The sequence below is a fragment of the Chenopodium album genome, chromosome 2, assembly GCF_948465745.1.
Source record: "Chenopodium album chromosome 2, dcCheAlbu1.1, whole genome shotgun sequence".
Classification (NCBI taxonomy): Eukaryota; Viridiplantae; Streptophyta; class Magnoliopsida; order Caryophyllales; family Amaranthaceae; genus Chenopodium; species Chenopodium album.
The window spans coordinates 678689-693408 of NC_137835.1; the positions used below are offsets into that span (position 1 = coordinate 678689).

Consider the following 14720-nt stretch of genomic DNA (forward strand, 5'->3'; position numbering starts at 1 on the left):
AGCCTACTGTTAGTGTTGGGCGGCTTTAAATGAAAATTATGACTTGAAAATTTAACCCAAACAATAAAAAATAATAATAATAAAAAAAATAAAAAAAATTACCAAGTCAATATATGGCTAGTTTTAGAGTCAGAATTTATAAATAGCCGTTTTGGTAAATAGTTTTGCTAAAGTAGTTGCTATCATATCCCCCCCCCCCCCCCTTTTGTAAGGAATATAAAACATCCATCTCATTATATTTTTTTTGGAGTTTAGAGAGCCACAAGATCGAGCGGGAGTGATAATCGATACCAAGACTTCCTAGAATCGAGAGGGAAGCTCTAACTACTTATGTTATCCCTCGCTCTCTCCATCTCATTATATTGGTTGTTGGGAAATGGCTTTAATTCTCTAGAGCTTTAAGATTATATGGTTATTTACTTATTTTAGAAACATTATCCATTTAAAAAATGTGGAGTATTTCAGCTGGTAGTTAAGAGTTAAGACCTCTATAAAATATCACGTACCAAATCCTAGAATTGCATCAAACACCCTCAAAAATCTCTTCAAATATTCTCACCCAACTAATTCTCAAAGCTATATACTACATACTAATACTAGCATGGATTTGTTGAGCTATATACAATGGTTACTACCATTGTATGCAACAATCTTTTTGTTAGTTTCACTAGCAAAACACAACTCACACTCTAAAAACCTACCTCCTGGACCCTCCCCTTTACCTATTTTTGGCAATCTCTTAAACCTTGTAACTCATATCACCAAACCTCACAAGTACTTTGCTGAACTTGCTAAGACTCATGGACCTATCATGAGCCTTCAGCTAGGCTCCACGACCGCCATTGTAGTGTCAAATGCCACGCTTGCCAAACAAGTACTCCTAAAAAACCATGATGTTTTCTCCACCCTCTATGACCTTGATGCTGTCCGAGCTCATGATCATGAAAAGTTCTCCATTGGTCCACTATCAGCCTCTTCTCCTATGTGGAGAGTCCTTAGAAAGATATACAACACCCGACTTTTGAGTGACAAGATGCTCGAATCAATGCAAGTTCATAGGTACCATAAGTTGGAGAAGTTGCTATGTTATATGAAAGAATGCTCGAAAGCCAACATCTTTGTTGATGTTGGACAAGCGGTTTATGATGCTTCTTTCGATATGATATCTAGCACTATTTTCTCCATGGATTCGAGTAGTGATTCGAGGATAAGGGAGATTAAGGAGTTGATGGATTGTATCATAAAGGAGATAGGGAGACCTAACATAGTGGATTGTTATCCCATGCTTAAACTAATTGATCCACAACGAATAAGACATCGATTAACAAGTTATTGTGTTAAATTGTTTAAGTTATTTGATGAAATTGTAGAATTGAGATTCAAGTCCAAGAATGGTCAAATGCACTCTTTAGAGTTCTATGATGGTGATCTATTGGACGTGATCTTAGATGTCATGGAAGAACAAAGGGACGAAATCAATCGAGATCACCTTCATCATCTGTTATTGGTAAGTGCACTAGGCCACTAGTACATACATAGTCGTAAACCTTCAGAATTTCATGCGAAGTATATAACATAACATTTATATTTTGTAGGGTTAAAGTGCTTTTTCTTAATGAAAAACTAAGGAGAGTTATTTGAACATTTAAATATCATATGTCTCTCTAAAAAAAAGTTAGTGTATGGATGGTCATCCTATAATTCATTCTTCATCCGTCTCTAAAAAAATATAATTAGGTTGTACAAATTTGATAAATTGTCAGTATGCCACTAGATGAAATTGTGTTTAAAGTAAAACAAATATTTTACTCTTGATACATCTCACAATTTGAAACATTTTTTTTTATTAATATAAATTTAGGATCTCCTAGGTGCTGGAATGGACACAACCTCAAAAACAATGGAGTGGGCAATGGCAGAATTACTTCGAAACCCTACGACTTTATGCAAGTTACAAGAAGAATTAGATGGATTGATGGCAAAAGGAAATCTAGACTATATCTTGGAATCACATACCTCTGAACTTCCTTACCTACAAGCAATAGTTAAAGAAACCCTTAGGCTTCATCCAGCAGCTCCACTGTTACTTCCTCGAAAAGTGGAAAAAGATGTAGAGATTGAAGATTTTCAAATCCCTGAGGGTGCAATGCTTATAGTTAATGCATGGGCTATTGGCCGCGATCCACATACTTGGTCTAACCCGGATTCATTCATTCCTGAGCGATTCTTGGGATCAGAGATTGAGGTGAAGAGCCAATTCAACCAACTCTTTACATTTGGTGGAGGAAAGAAAATTTGCCCGGGGATGCCATTGGCCATTCGTATGATTTCTTTGGTATTGGGTAACTTAATTAACTCATTTAATTGGAAACTTGAAGATAATGGGGAGTTGCAAGAGGTATTGGACATGGATGATCTATATGGAATTACAATAAAGAAGGCCAAATCACTACATGCTGTTCCAATTAATCGCGCATGATATTTTATTTTGAAGAATTTTAATTAATCGAAATTTTAATTTTATGGTTGTAATGTGTTTTTTCTGTTTGTGATGTCACATGCCTAAGTTAAGAAAGTCATAATAGAAAGGTCTCTTACATACTTTTTTCTAGGAATTTCCATTTTTCTTGTACTCATTATTACAATACAGTAATTTGCAATAAATAGATATATTTCCTTTGTACTTTTAATTTATACTTGCAACACTTCTCTTGTAATTTCACGCTTGTCAATTTATTATTTCAATCGTTAATATATTTAATTATCAATATGTGAAAACTTTAAACATATGATATTAAAATAATATAAATTGAGACGAATCTAACAAGATCGATCCCACATGACTAAATTTTTGCTTGGCTAGAAATCATCAAAGCTAGTCAAGAGTTAAAACATATAAAAAGTGTAAAAGTCAAACTGTTGCAAATATGAAGAAAAAAAAGGAAGTATGAAAAGTTGGCCGCTCGAACGAAAAATAATACTTTAAGAGAATAGAAGTAAGGATATTCTAGGTATTTTGGATGAACATCAAACTACTTAAGAATGGGCTTATATTAACATAGCACGTAATTTGGCCCTTAGAGCAAGTTTAGCCCCAAGTCTTAAGACTTGGATGTGACATCATTTTTTGTGGTTGTCATTGAAAATGATGTCATTAAATTCTTATTAAGACCCACTAAGATAAGACTTCACACATTTATCACTTTAGCCCTATGACTCAAATATATGACATATATGTAGAAGAGTGTTAAAAAAAAAAAGGATAATAAAAATAAAAGTGAAGTAGGTCCCAATCTCAGGCCTTAAGTTGAGTTTTGAAATTTCAAGACTCAACTTGAGACTTGCTTGAGATTTAAGAAGAAAAATGGGAAAAGTCTTAAGCATAAGTCTTAAAACTCAAAATGATGATGTCATCCTAAGTCTTAACACTTGGGCTAATAAAGTTGCTCTTATTCGTTGTAATTTCATGGCTATGCTAGCTTACCAGTATCAGCAACTAACCTTAACTACTGCTATATTTCTGGGAACACAACTAAGTGTCCTGAACTTTAGCTTAAGCTATACAGAAACTACTCAAGAGGATTCCAAATTAGCTTCACATACATACAGAAGTAAGTCATGTACTACCTCCGTTAATGGTTACGTGTAACTTTGGGGATATTATTTATGAGATATAAAATATTCTAAAGTTGCACATAACATCTAACGGAGGTAGCATTTATTTATTTTATTTTTTGGGGGCATTTGGGTGGTATTGAGCTGTATTTTATGTCCACACCACATATATTTTGTAAAAGCTCACCATTTATTAATTTCCGTATCCTAGAGAATGTAGTAGTGTAGTTGACAATCACATCATAAATTCGAAAATGATTTGCATTTTCTTGAGGAATTCGTTACTTCTTGCCAAGCTATAGTAACACCAAAATAGTGACACATATTTAGGTGCAAGTATGTAACAACTCATAAAATTAGCACTACTAGGCCTAGTGGCTTAGTAATCGTCTTTATTACAAGGATCTTTCATACCTTTTTGTGAAAACAGGATCTTTCATACCTGATATTCCTTATTATTGCTTTGTACGAATTATTAATGTAGTGGGCTATAAACCTTTGCAATGATAGTTTTTTTTATTGTGGTTGTATTTTAAAATTTGTCAGATTTATTCTCACGTTAGAATATATCTTCAATATACAAGTGTGTAAGACAACGAAACTATCATTTTCAAACAAAGGGTGTATGATATTGTGACTTGCATTTAAATTCAGGCAATTCTTGGTAAATTTACTACTCGAAATTGCCAATTTATTCCATAAACAAACTACTCAAACACACACATTAGCAATCCGTCAAAGGAGAATGGACTTAAAAGATCATCATTTAACCTACAAGGTTGCATGTTTCATACAACTAAACATCAGTAATGAAATTAAAGTTTGAGCAGTGGGTCCCATCTCCACTAAGTGGGCCACCAAAGCCCAAAACTGACTTATCTAGATCAAATTTAAGTGGAATATCTTGCATTTGGTAAAGCCCAATGTTGATATTAGCTCTATATTCTATCCCACCATTTACAAATGCTAGGCATAACACTCCAGGTTGGGCCTCCACCATAGAATTCACCCCAAAAATGGACCAAACTGTATCCTTACCCTCAAGCTCGATATCGATGCTAGGAACTCCCGGGCCCAATCGAGTCGAAGAGAAATGTTTGGACTCGTAGCAAAGCCCAAATGGTGCAATGGGCTTTACTTTTGGTATCTTAAGGAGTTGCTTAGCAAAATATGAAGTAACAGCCTTGAAAGTGGATCCTTCTAGGATGGTGTAAGGTAACAATGTGTTAAATGTGGTTCCCCCACCCGAACCCGTATCCTTTACCGATAGCAAAGTGGTGTTTAGGCCGGGTATGGGCTTTTTGTTAATTTTAATGGACTTGACATTTACATAGTATTCGTCGAATGGGCTTATGGTTAACGGTGTATATTTGAGACTCTTAGATACGTCGATACCTGGAAGGAAACTATAAGGCCCATCGGACCCAAATATAATGACCCCATCAGCAGAAGTACTAGATGGGATACACATACTAAAAATGCGCTTAAGCCCAAGTTTAGATGCAAGTACATTTTGTAAGGCAATCGGAGCATAGGCTAGCCCGGCTACACCTTGGACCCCTTTGGGTAACCGCGATTCAACTAAATCGGATGGGGCACAAGTGAAGAGGTAATCGGGTATACGAACCAATGGGCCGGGTTTTTTCCCATCAGTTGAACTAAAAGCAATAACATCTTGGGCTAGCTCACCAATTGTACTTTGGTGAGACACCGGATTTTCTAACAAGTACCCACATGTATTAGTATGACAAAACGGTCTAGCCCCTTGGCAACTAGTAAAGCAATAGCTTGTACCGGCTATTTTGCATTGGACCGAATCACATTTGGGCTGACTAAAGGTCGATGAATCGTAGTTGGTTTCGCAATTAGCCCAAACATGGCGGGTGTTTAGGTCCACTACAAAGCCCACGGATTTTAGGGGTGTTCTTACTAAGATGTTGGCTACTAAAAGTTTAGTAGCAGCATCTTGGTGTATTGGTAAAACTAATGGTTTTGTGTCCGAAAGTGAACTGTAAGCTTGGATAAAAAGGGTGTTGAAAGAAAGAGAGAATAGCATGAAAAGGAAGAAAGCAAATTTAGCCATTTTTTTGGATTTGATTTTTAATGAGTATGATGAAATTAAAGTGTAGAGATATATATATATATATATATAATGAAATGATGGTTCAAATAGGAAATTTAATATTCAAATCATACAATTGGAGATTATAATAAGGTAAGATCTAAATATAATGTTTTAACTAGTATTTTATACTACAATATATGCTCTGAAAACTTGTCCAAAATGTTTTAGGAGCAATTATATTATTATACATTTCTAGTTTCTACATAAGAGTAACATTGTTTAATGTACACTGATAACTTGATAACAAGTGAAGTGATAAATGATCATGTTACAATGGTCTGAATAATTGTCCAAAATGTTTCAGCAGCATTTATATTATCTTACAAACATCGTTTTCTGTATACTAATATACTATTGTATGAAATCTGAGGGGTATCAAATATCATGATATTGGGTAGCAAATTTAATACACGTGCAGAACAGGTGAAGCATCGTGTTAAATCTGTAGATTAATACACGTGCTGAAAAGATGGAAATCGTGGAAGAGTTGTGGAGCATGCAAGAGTACTCCCAACGCTGGCTACATAATCCCCTCGACCCCTCCGCTATCTATACTACAGAGTATAGATTACTAAGTCCGTTTAATATTATGTGCAACATTTATTAAAATTATTTGAATGCTACACATTATGTACGTGTAACAAATTATTTTCTTTGCTTTTAAAGTAGTCTAGTATATGTATTTCTCTCCTTATACACAGACTTAACTGATACGTATAAATACAAGGACACACGACACATGTACTTGCAAATCAGTGAGCATACCATTTTTTGGCACTTAATTCTCATTATATGCAATGGTTAGTTGCATATTTCATTACCCATAATAAACAGGACTATCCACATTCAACAATTTACACAATTGATCGATATATAGTTCGATACTAAAGAACGAAAGATGAAATAACTTATGATCATTCCTCACTTTTGCTATAAAACTAAATTTTCCCAATTATGAGCTTACAATAAACCAAAAAAATAACACATAGTGATAACATCATAATTTGTTCTAATCTTCTAAAGAGGAATATGTATCAGGGAAGTTGACAACGCGATTAGAAACTCCCACCATAATCTTGGAAATAATAAAATTGTAACCAATTTTCGCAATTCGCAATTTAATCTGGCCCCTTTTTGGCAATAATCTTTTACATTGATTGCATCTTGCCTTGATAACATCTTTGTTCTTCATCATCTTGCTCTCCATTTTACACTACTTATATATATTATGACGCGATATCTTGATCAAACAGATTAATATCTTTTTTGTTTCTGCTTAATCTGCTAGATCAAGTGTTTGCATATCTATTTATAGTATGTATTAGAGATTAATGGGATAATGTTTGTGATTAGAGAGTTTGGTAGGATAATATGGTGAGCATGAAGCATGACAACAAAGCATGTCCTCCTAACTTCTGGCTGTCGCAAATAATGTTGTATTTCTTGATGTTTAATTTAGATTTTAATGTATAGTTTATAGAATTAATGTTGATTCTTATAACAGCGCAGCTTTCATTATGATTTTCCAGTTAATCTTATACATTATATAGTACAAGAAATTTAACCAACCTAGCTATTGTATGATAAATGTCGTTGACTTTTTTCTTTTTGTTTATTACTTGTATATTTTAGTACATACGCATGCTTTAGACGTAGAAATTTCGTGTTAGGTTGTTTATTGGTCATGTTGACAAGGGTGGCTAACTATATAGCCGATTAGGCGATTACTTGTTTTGGTATTTTTAATTTCATGCATGCTCCTCTACTCTACGTCCAACATGCATGCATTAAAAAATATTTTTCTAAACGACTTGACATGGATGATATCTTTTACCAGTATAATTTTTCTAAACGACTTGACATGGATGATAACTTTTATCAGTATAATACACTTTACATCGGGTTTTAATCCTCTATTCTACTATTATGTCCTATTTTATGTACCACTCAACATTATTATTGGTCTACATTTTTTTAACTATCTACTTTCTTGATTTAGCTTTTAATAGCAATTATAATTTATATTATTTGGTCCTTATCCCTTTATCTTTTTTGGTTTATAATTACGTTTGATTCAACTCCATTTTTTTTTTCCTTTTATACCTCCATAACTCTACAAGAACCCTAATTTTTGTTTTTAATTTCCTCAATTCATTCTTTCTCTAATTCTATCAAAGTACCAAAATTTCTCTAATTGCATCTACATAAAGTTGTAAGCTACGTTATAGAGGCCTTGTCTTGCTTAGGTTAAAACCTTAAATGAAAAGGTTTCAACAAAAATAATACGAAGTGTTTAACAAAATTAAATTAAATTAAATTAAATTAACAAAATAGTTGGAATCAAGGCTTGGGCTTGGGCTCATGGGCTGAACTTGTTTTGTGATTAGCTGGATTTGGACAAAAGTCAAAGTTAATGGCCCAGTCAAGTTCTAGGAAACTTGTTGGCATTTGGCAGGCAATGAGAAAAATTCAATTCCATATCTTCATAATGACATGTAGATCCTCTAATAATTAATTCTTTATTAAATTGATTAAACTAGCTAGCTATGCATGTCTGTTGTTCCCCAACGTCTGCCCTAAAATAACTTAATTAGCTTGCATACTTTTATTTTATAGGTTTGTTCCTGTAATACTTCGTAAATGGGTTATTATATACGAAGTTGGTTATTATAAAGTAGTAAGTATTGCAAATAATAAAAAAAAGTATCAATATACAATTATACAAAGTATCAAATACGGTTCTGAAAATTTTGATACATAGTTGATCTTAATAATTTAATATCATGCTATAAGCCTATAACTACACGTACATCATTTACTTGCCTTAATTCAATACAAAGTTAAATATATGATCGTATCTAAATCATGTTGTTCAATACTCGTACAAATCTAATTTGTTGAGAAGATTCATGCTAGCTACAAGCTACAACATGCATATCATCCTTCACAATAAAATATTAGGTGTACAAACAATCTTCTCATACATCTGTCTATTCGATTTATTTCAACATCACATTAATCTAAAGTACCTCCATTTCACAAATCACAATGATCTTAACATTTAACAATTTTTAGTTTTGACAAAATTTAAATCTTCTAATATAATGATGTCAATTTCTAGTCGTCATATAAGTTCAAATGAGTTTATACTTCGTATTACTTTATGTACCTTCATATCATAGTGATTTTAACATATGTCATATTGGTCCATCTCAAAATGAGTATCTTTTAATTCGATTTTGGCATATTTACCCTTCGAACCCTATAACATTTTTTTGCCAATCTTTTTTTTCTTTTTATTGGACTTATTTATTTATTTATTTATTTAAATACAATCACCTATCTTTTTCCCTCTTAAGATACTTTATCCTTTTTCTTATACAATTATCTATTTACTTACACACTTTTTCTCCATCGACTTAATATTTATGCAAATATTAAATTTTAAGATCAATGTAGAATAGGGCTACTTCGTTATAATAATTTCAAACATAAAACAAGAAATGCATCAGTACCGGCCTTTTATAAGGTGATTAACTTTGAGCTCTTCACAAATTAAATTAACTATTATATTTTATGTTTCGTGTTTGTGTTAGGAGGGGGATAGTAGTAGAGAATCGATCTTACATCACAAATTTTCAGAGGTATACTTTCATTTTTTTTTTTCTCCATAAGTTTTTTTATAATGAAACAAGCTAAGAAAAATCCTTTTCACAATCATAATTTGCATCATTTTTTAAAAAAAAAATAGTTTTTAATTTTATCAGAACATATAAAGCCGGCTTAATTGGAAATATAGTTGTATGTCTTTATTAATACGGAGTATAAACAATTGATACATCCAAAATTATCCATATACATTCAAGTTGAGATGTGAGGAACAAAAAGAAAAAACGAATTAAGAATTTTTTTTTTTTTTTTTTAAAAAAAAAACAATATATAAAAGTATAGCTAACTAATTAATTAATCATGGACGACCATCGATCTTCAGCACATTAGCTAAGAAATGAAGAACATATGCAGCAATTCTGATTTTAATCATACCCCTCCTTGGTATTCCTCTGCCTCTAGTATTTCTTGAACGACGTTTTCGACCGTATTTTGTACTGCGTTTAACAGTCGAAGTATTGCAAACTTTAGTCCTACTCATAAAAATGTATTTTTCACGTTGATCAGTGTAATTAATTATGTAGATGGTTGTAATTTCCTGCTGAGAAAATTCTTTAATGATGAATATTGAGGAGAATTTGTTTGATTAAATAATTTGCCTCATTTTAGGGTTTATTTATAGTTTGAATAAACAGAGAAAATCAGATATATAAAAGAGGTTATCAAATTTTTAACTTACAAAGGAGTTGTAATTATGTTCAATAATTGTAGGCAGTTTGCTAACTGGATTGGTCTAGCTATGATTTTGTTCAAATATTTTATTTTTGAAATTAGTCAAACTAAAATTATAGTTGCATGCGTTGTTAAAGTTGTTGTTTTTGATTTGTTAACCAAGTTGACCAATGTTTTTGACTGCTAAGTTTAGTGAAGTAGTCCGAATAATACAGAGGGGGGCCTTCCACGGAGAAAATTTGGGGTTTGGTCACTGGTAAATTATCGTAATGAACTTTGATAAAAACTTATTTGTACTTATAAAACATTAAGATATAGTAATTAGTTTTGAACGAGTGGTAAGAAATTCTAATTCGGGCCCTTCTAATAATTTTTGCCAAGATCCATCACTAGTATAAATGTATCATATAATAGGTATGATCCACGTGATAATATTGATCTTTTGTGATAGGGTCGGGATGTGGGCTGTGGAGACGTAAAAATCTCCAAATTATTTATGTTTTTTTATTAAGTTTAGTGAAATTAAAGCTAACGTCGGCCTCGATTCTCTAGTTAACGCCCGCAAAATAACCTAAAATTACGTACTGTTAATATGTTAATAATTGACTTTTCTAGAGACTGTTAAAATTTTTGTCTAGGGTAAAAGTGTTCAAAAAATTTAACCGTTATTATTAAAAAAAAATTACTGTGCTTTATTAAATTTAGTGAAATTAAAGCTAAGATTGCCCTCGATTCTCTAACTTTACACTTTTACCCTAGACAAAAATTATAACTGTTCTCCCTAGTGTTCACTGGCCACCAACGATATTGAAACCATAATATGAGTACTTCATATAAAATTTTGACGAATACCCGTATGGATTTTTATAAAAGACTGAATTGTCAAGTATAGGTATAATTAATTGAAGCTTACAAGGACAATGCATAATGACTAACCAAACAAATTAAGCAAAAATTTTTGTTAAATGAAATAGTTTTCATTTCAATAGAAGTATTGTAAAGAAAAGCAAAAATGAAATGTACTGTATAATTTTAACAACCAAGGAGGGGGGGGGGGGATTTTTGTTGTCTTTTCTAATGTAATTCAATTTTTGGAAGTGCTTTATAAGCCAAACTTTCTTTTGGTGATAGCTAAAGATTTCCTCTGCTTTCATAGATTTGATTGATTAGCATGGTGAAATTGTATATATATCAAGTTTTAATGTTATTTATTGTGTCAAATTATGAATTTAGGGTTTATAGCTCTATTATATTGTTGATTTGATCAAGTAGAAATAATGAACATTATAAATTAATTCACGCAAGACGTACAATATTTCTAGTGACATAATTATATATTTTATTTTATTGTGCTATTCCAATAAGAAGAAGAAAAAAAATACCGCTTTAAATGGTTTGATTAGATCATATTCAACTTTATCAATAGTACGTGAATTGTTATTGTTTGTAGATACACCAATACGCGATCTCTAATGTCATTGTGGTATGGAGATTGTTGTTGTAACCAAGGAAGAAGGATAATATCATCATCAAGAGCACGAAAACGGATCAAAGCACTGATTCCTGAAGTAAAGAAGTCATTCCAACAATAATGGGAAGAAGTAAGCAAAATATCCAATTCCTTGCCTTAATCACAAGGCAAGCTAAGAACCACAGTTGTTCCATCTAAAAGAAATAAACTAACACTTCTCCTCTACACTACGTATGTACATATCCTGTAATATATACCACACTTGTTCTAGCAGTTTAATTTTCTGCAAATACACCTTGATCTAACAATTTGAAGGATGGCCTTTTCACCTTCCTTCACTTGCAAAAATACGCCTAACGTTTCTCAGTTCGGCCTAACATCTCTCACATATATAGCCTCTCCAACATGTAGAATAAACCTACATGTACCTAGAGGGAATGTAGTTAAACTCGAGCCTAATTTCGGGACAAAGAACTTGAGAAAATGTATCAGCCACCAAAGGAAACCCGGGATGAGTACCACATTAGCAGCAGCAGACTCTGAAGTCAACCGTGAGGTTCACTTCTTGTCTGATATCGTCGAGAAGTTTTACATATGCATCAATCAGGACAACAGGAAGGGGCTAGAAGATCTCATCTCTAGTGATTGTCACCTTGAGGATTCGGCTTTCCCTTATACAATCAAAGGGAAGAAGGTTAGAAGCTTAAATGTTATCTACTTATATTACACATGATCAAACTCGTATTATAAAATATTCGTGCACTTAAATGTACATTCTAAATGTTTTTCCTGCAGGAAATTATGCGCTTGTTAATTCAGCTAGCTGAATCTATGGGAAAAAGTGTCAAGTTCAAACTAGGAACTGTTTGTGAAGGAAACGACGAGCTCACAGCTTCTGTAAATTGGCATTTAGGTAGCAAAATTTCTAGTTGCTTAATAAGCATAAAATAGTCTATATATACATTGAAATTTAATCTACTGTCATATTATGCAGAGTGGGAGGAGTCCCAAATCCCTTTCTCTAAAGGCTGTAGTTTTTTCCAGTGTTCGAATGAAGGCGATAAACTTGTAATAAGGTAATGCAATTTTTTAATGTCTAAGAAGAACACATCATTCATATTCTAGCTTAATAATATATGTTATACATAAATGAGTATTCAGACAATTCTTAAAAACAGTAACAAATTTTACATTACATTTTATTTCAGGAAACTACAGAACATAACAGAGTCCCCTGTAAAACCGGGTATATTAGCTATGGTATGATCTGATAAACCTCCCCTTCATTATGATCACGTACTTGAGAAAATGGTTTGATAACAAATAAATTTAACAGGCTTTGCTAAAGATGGTGAGATCAGTTTTCGACGAATTCCCTAAGGCAGCAAAATGTAAGGAAAAACATCATTCCAATTTCATAATTTTCCTACAACTTCTTATTCCAAACGCGTAACACACTGACATTACAAATATGTAACGCATGACAGGGTTTCTAAACAGTCCACATATCATACTCCGTGCAGTGTTGAGCATATACGCCTTATTCGTAGCCCCCTTTGTAAATCCGATTATAACATTCTATATCACACTATGGAATATTGTGGCTCGGACACTTGGCTACGTGATGAGTTTTTTGCACATCATTGGAAGATTTTTTAATAAAAACTCGTCATCAACTGACATTGATAAACCATCAACTGAGATTGATAAACCATCAACTGACATTGCTAATGATACCTCAAATTTGGAAACTGAGCAGGAACCTAGCAGTTTGCCGGAACAAACTTAGGCATTGCTAGCTAGTGCTGTCCTTTTCCGAGCACGAGTCCAACATAGTAAGCGTAACAAACGGTCCGAAAATGGGAGGAAGCGGAGGCAGCCTGATGAAGGCCACAATTGTGACTTACCACTCTATTTATTTCAATTATTTTGATGTTTATATGTAAAAATATAAACATTATAAATTGTAAAGTATTTTGATGTTTATAAGGTATTTGTAAAAATTACATTATAAATTGAAAAGTATTTTGATGTTTATATGTTATCTATTACTTTGATCAAATCATCTCCTTTATTTTGTTTGTATTAAAATGGATATTTCTTTTCAGTTATGCTAGAAAAACTTTGTACATTAAGAGATATAAGGTCTAATTATGTATTTGAAAAATTATATTTCATTCGTTCATTAATTTTTGTAACATGGGAGTTTATGCATTATGCATCACAAATTCACAATGCACATTTTCAACCTTGAATATAATTAATTAAATTCCCGTCAAAAAAAAAAATAATTAAATTAGAGTAAAAAAAATATGATTATGTGTATACTGAAACTAACCTAATCAAATGGTAAAAACACCACATAACTATATTACTCTATAACTTTTGTTTTACATATAAATCACAATATATAATCCAAGAAAAATGTGTGAATATTGTCAAAGTGCAAATCTATATATATTGTTAAAACAAGTCATTGTACGTGTACATCATATATTAGACGTGTTACTTTCTTATGATAATTTTTCCGCCTAAACTTTTATGACTCAATGACATAATGGTACATATTTAGAGAGCAATAAAAGTATGAAATTGATATTTTAAAAATAAATTACGAGTACAAGAAGTTCAACAATATTTCACATGATATTTTTTTTCTTAATAATTAATGTAGAGTATGTGATGAGAAATGTCTTGTCAACATTTGAAATATACCCACTATTTCAAATCCCATAGATAAATGCTTTGGAAATTGGAATAATTGTTGTTATGATTCGGAGATTAATGGCACATCGCTACGGAAAGGGTACACATAGACATAGTCTATGTATACCCCACATAGACATTCACTTTGAAATTTAGCCCAACCTTACCTCATCCCAAAATTCTGAAAATTTCACTTTCAAATATTTCAGAATTTAAAATTTAAATTTCAAATTTGGAAATTGAAAATCAATGTATAAGGTTGTAAGCCTTTTAATAATACTTATTGTATTTAACATTGTATTTAACAAATACTATAATAAACGACTCCGTATTAATTAAGTTTAGTTATGCCAAAAAAAACCCTAGCCTCTCTTTCCTCTCTTCTCTCTCTAAAACCCTAACCTCCATTGTTGAATTTTGGAGGGGCTTCCATCGATTTTTATCGGTGGAAAGCCGCCCCAA

The 14720-nt window shown here is 32.3% G+C and overlaps 2 protein-coding genes and 1 pseudogene across 2 annotated transcripts; 2 read left to right on the plus strand and 1 right to left on the minus strand.

The window, feature by feature from the left end:
* Positions 1-601: 601 nt before the first annotated feature.
* On the plus strand, positions 602-2479 carry LOC145578465 (geraniol 8-hydroxylase-like). The gene is made up of 2 exons (XM_081635779.1): positions 602-1507; positions 1862-2479. The coding sequence occupies exons 1-2, from the start codon at positions 602-604 to the stop codon at positions 2477-2479; spliced, it is 1524 nt and encodes a 507-aa protein (XP_081491905.1).
* A 1932-nt stretch (positions 2480-4411) lies between these two features.
* Positions 4412-5698, minus strand: LOC145605760 (gamma conglutin 1 pseudogene; annotated as a pseudogene).
* Positions 5699-11818: 6120 nt separating this feature from the next.
* Positions 11819-13616, plus strand: LOC145578476 (uncharacterized). The gene is made up of 6 exons (XM_081635786.1): positions 11819-12246; positions 12348-12465; positions 12547-12628; positions 12761-12812; positions 12889-12943; positions 13040-13616. The coding sequence occupies exons 1-6, from the start codon at positions 11869-11871 to the stop codon at positions 13339-13341; spliced, it is 987 nt and encodes a 328-aa protein (XP_081491912.1). The 5' UTR covers positions 11819-11868; the 3' UTR covers positions 13342-13616.
* Positions 13617-14720: the final 1104 nt, after the last annotated feature.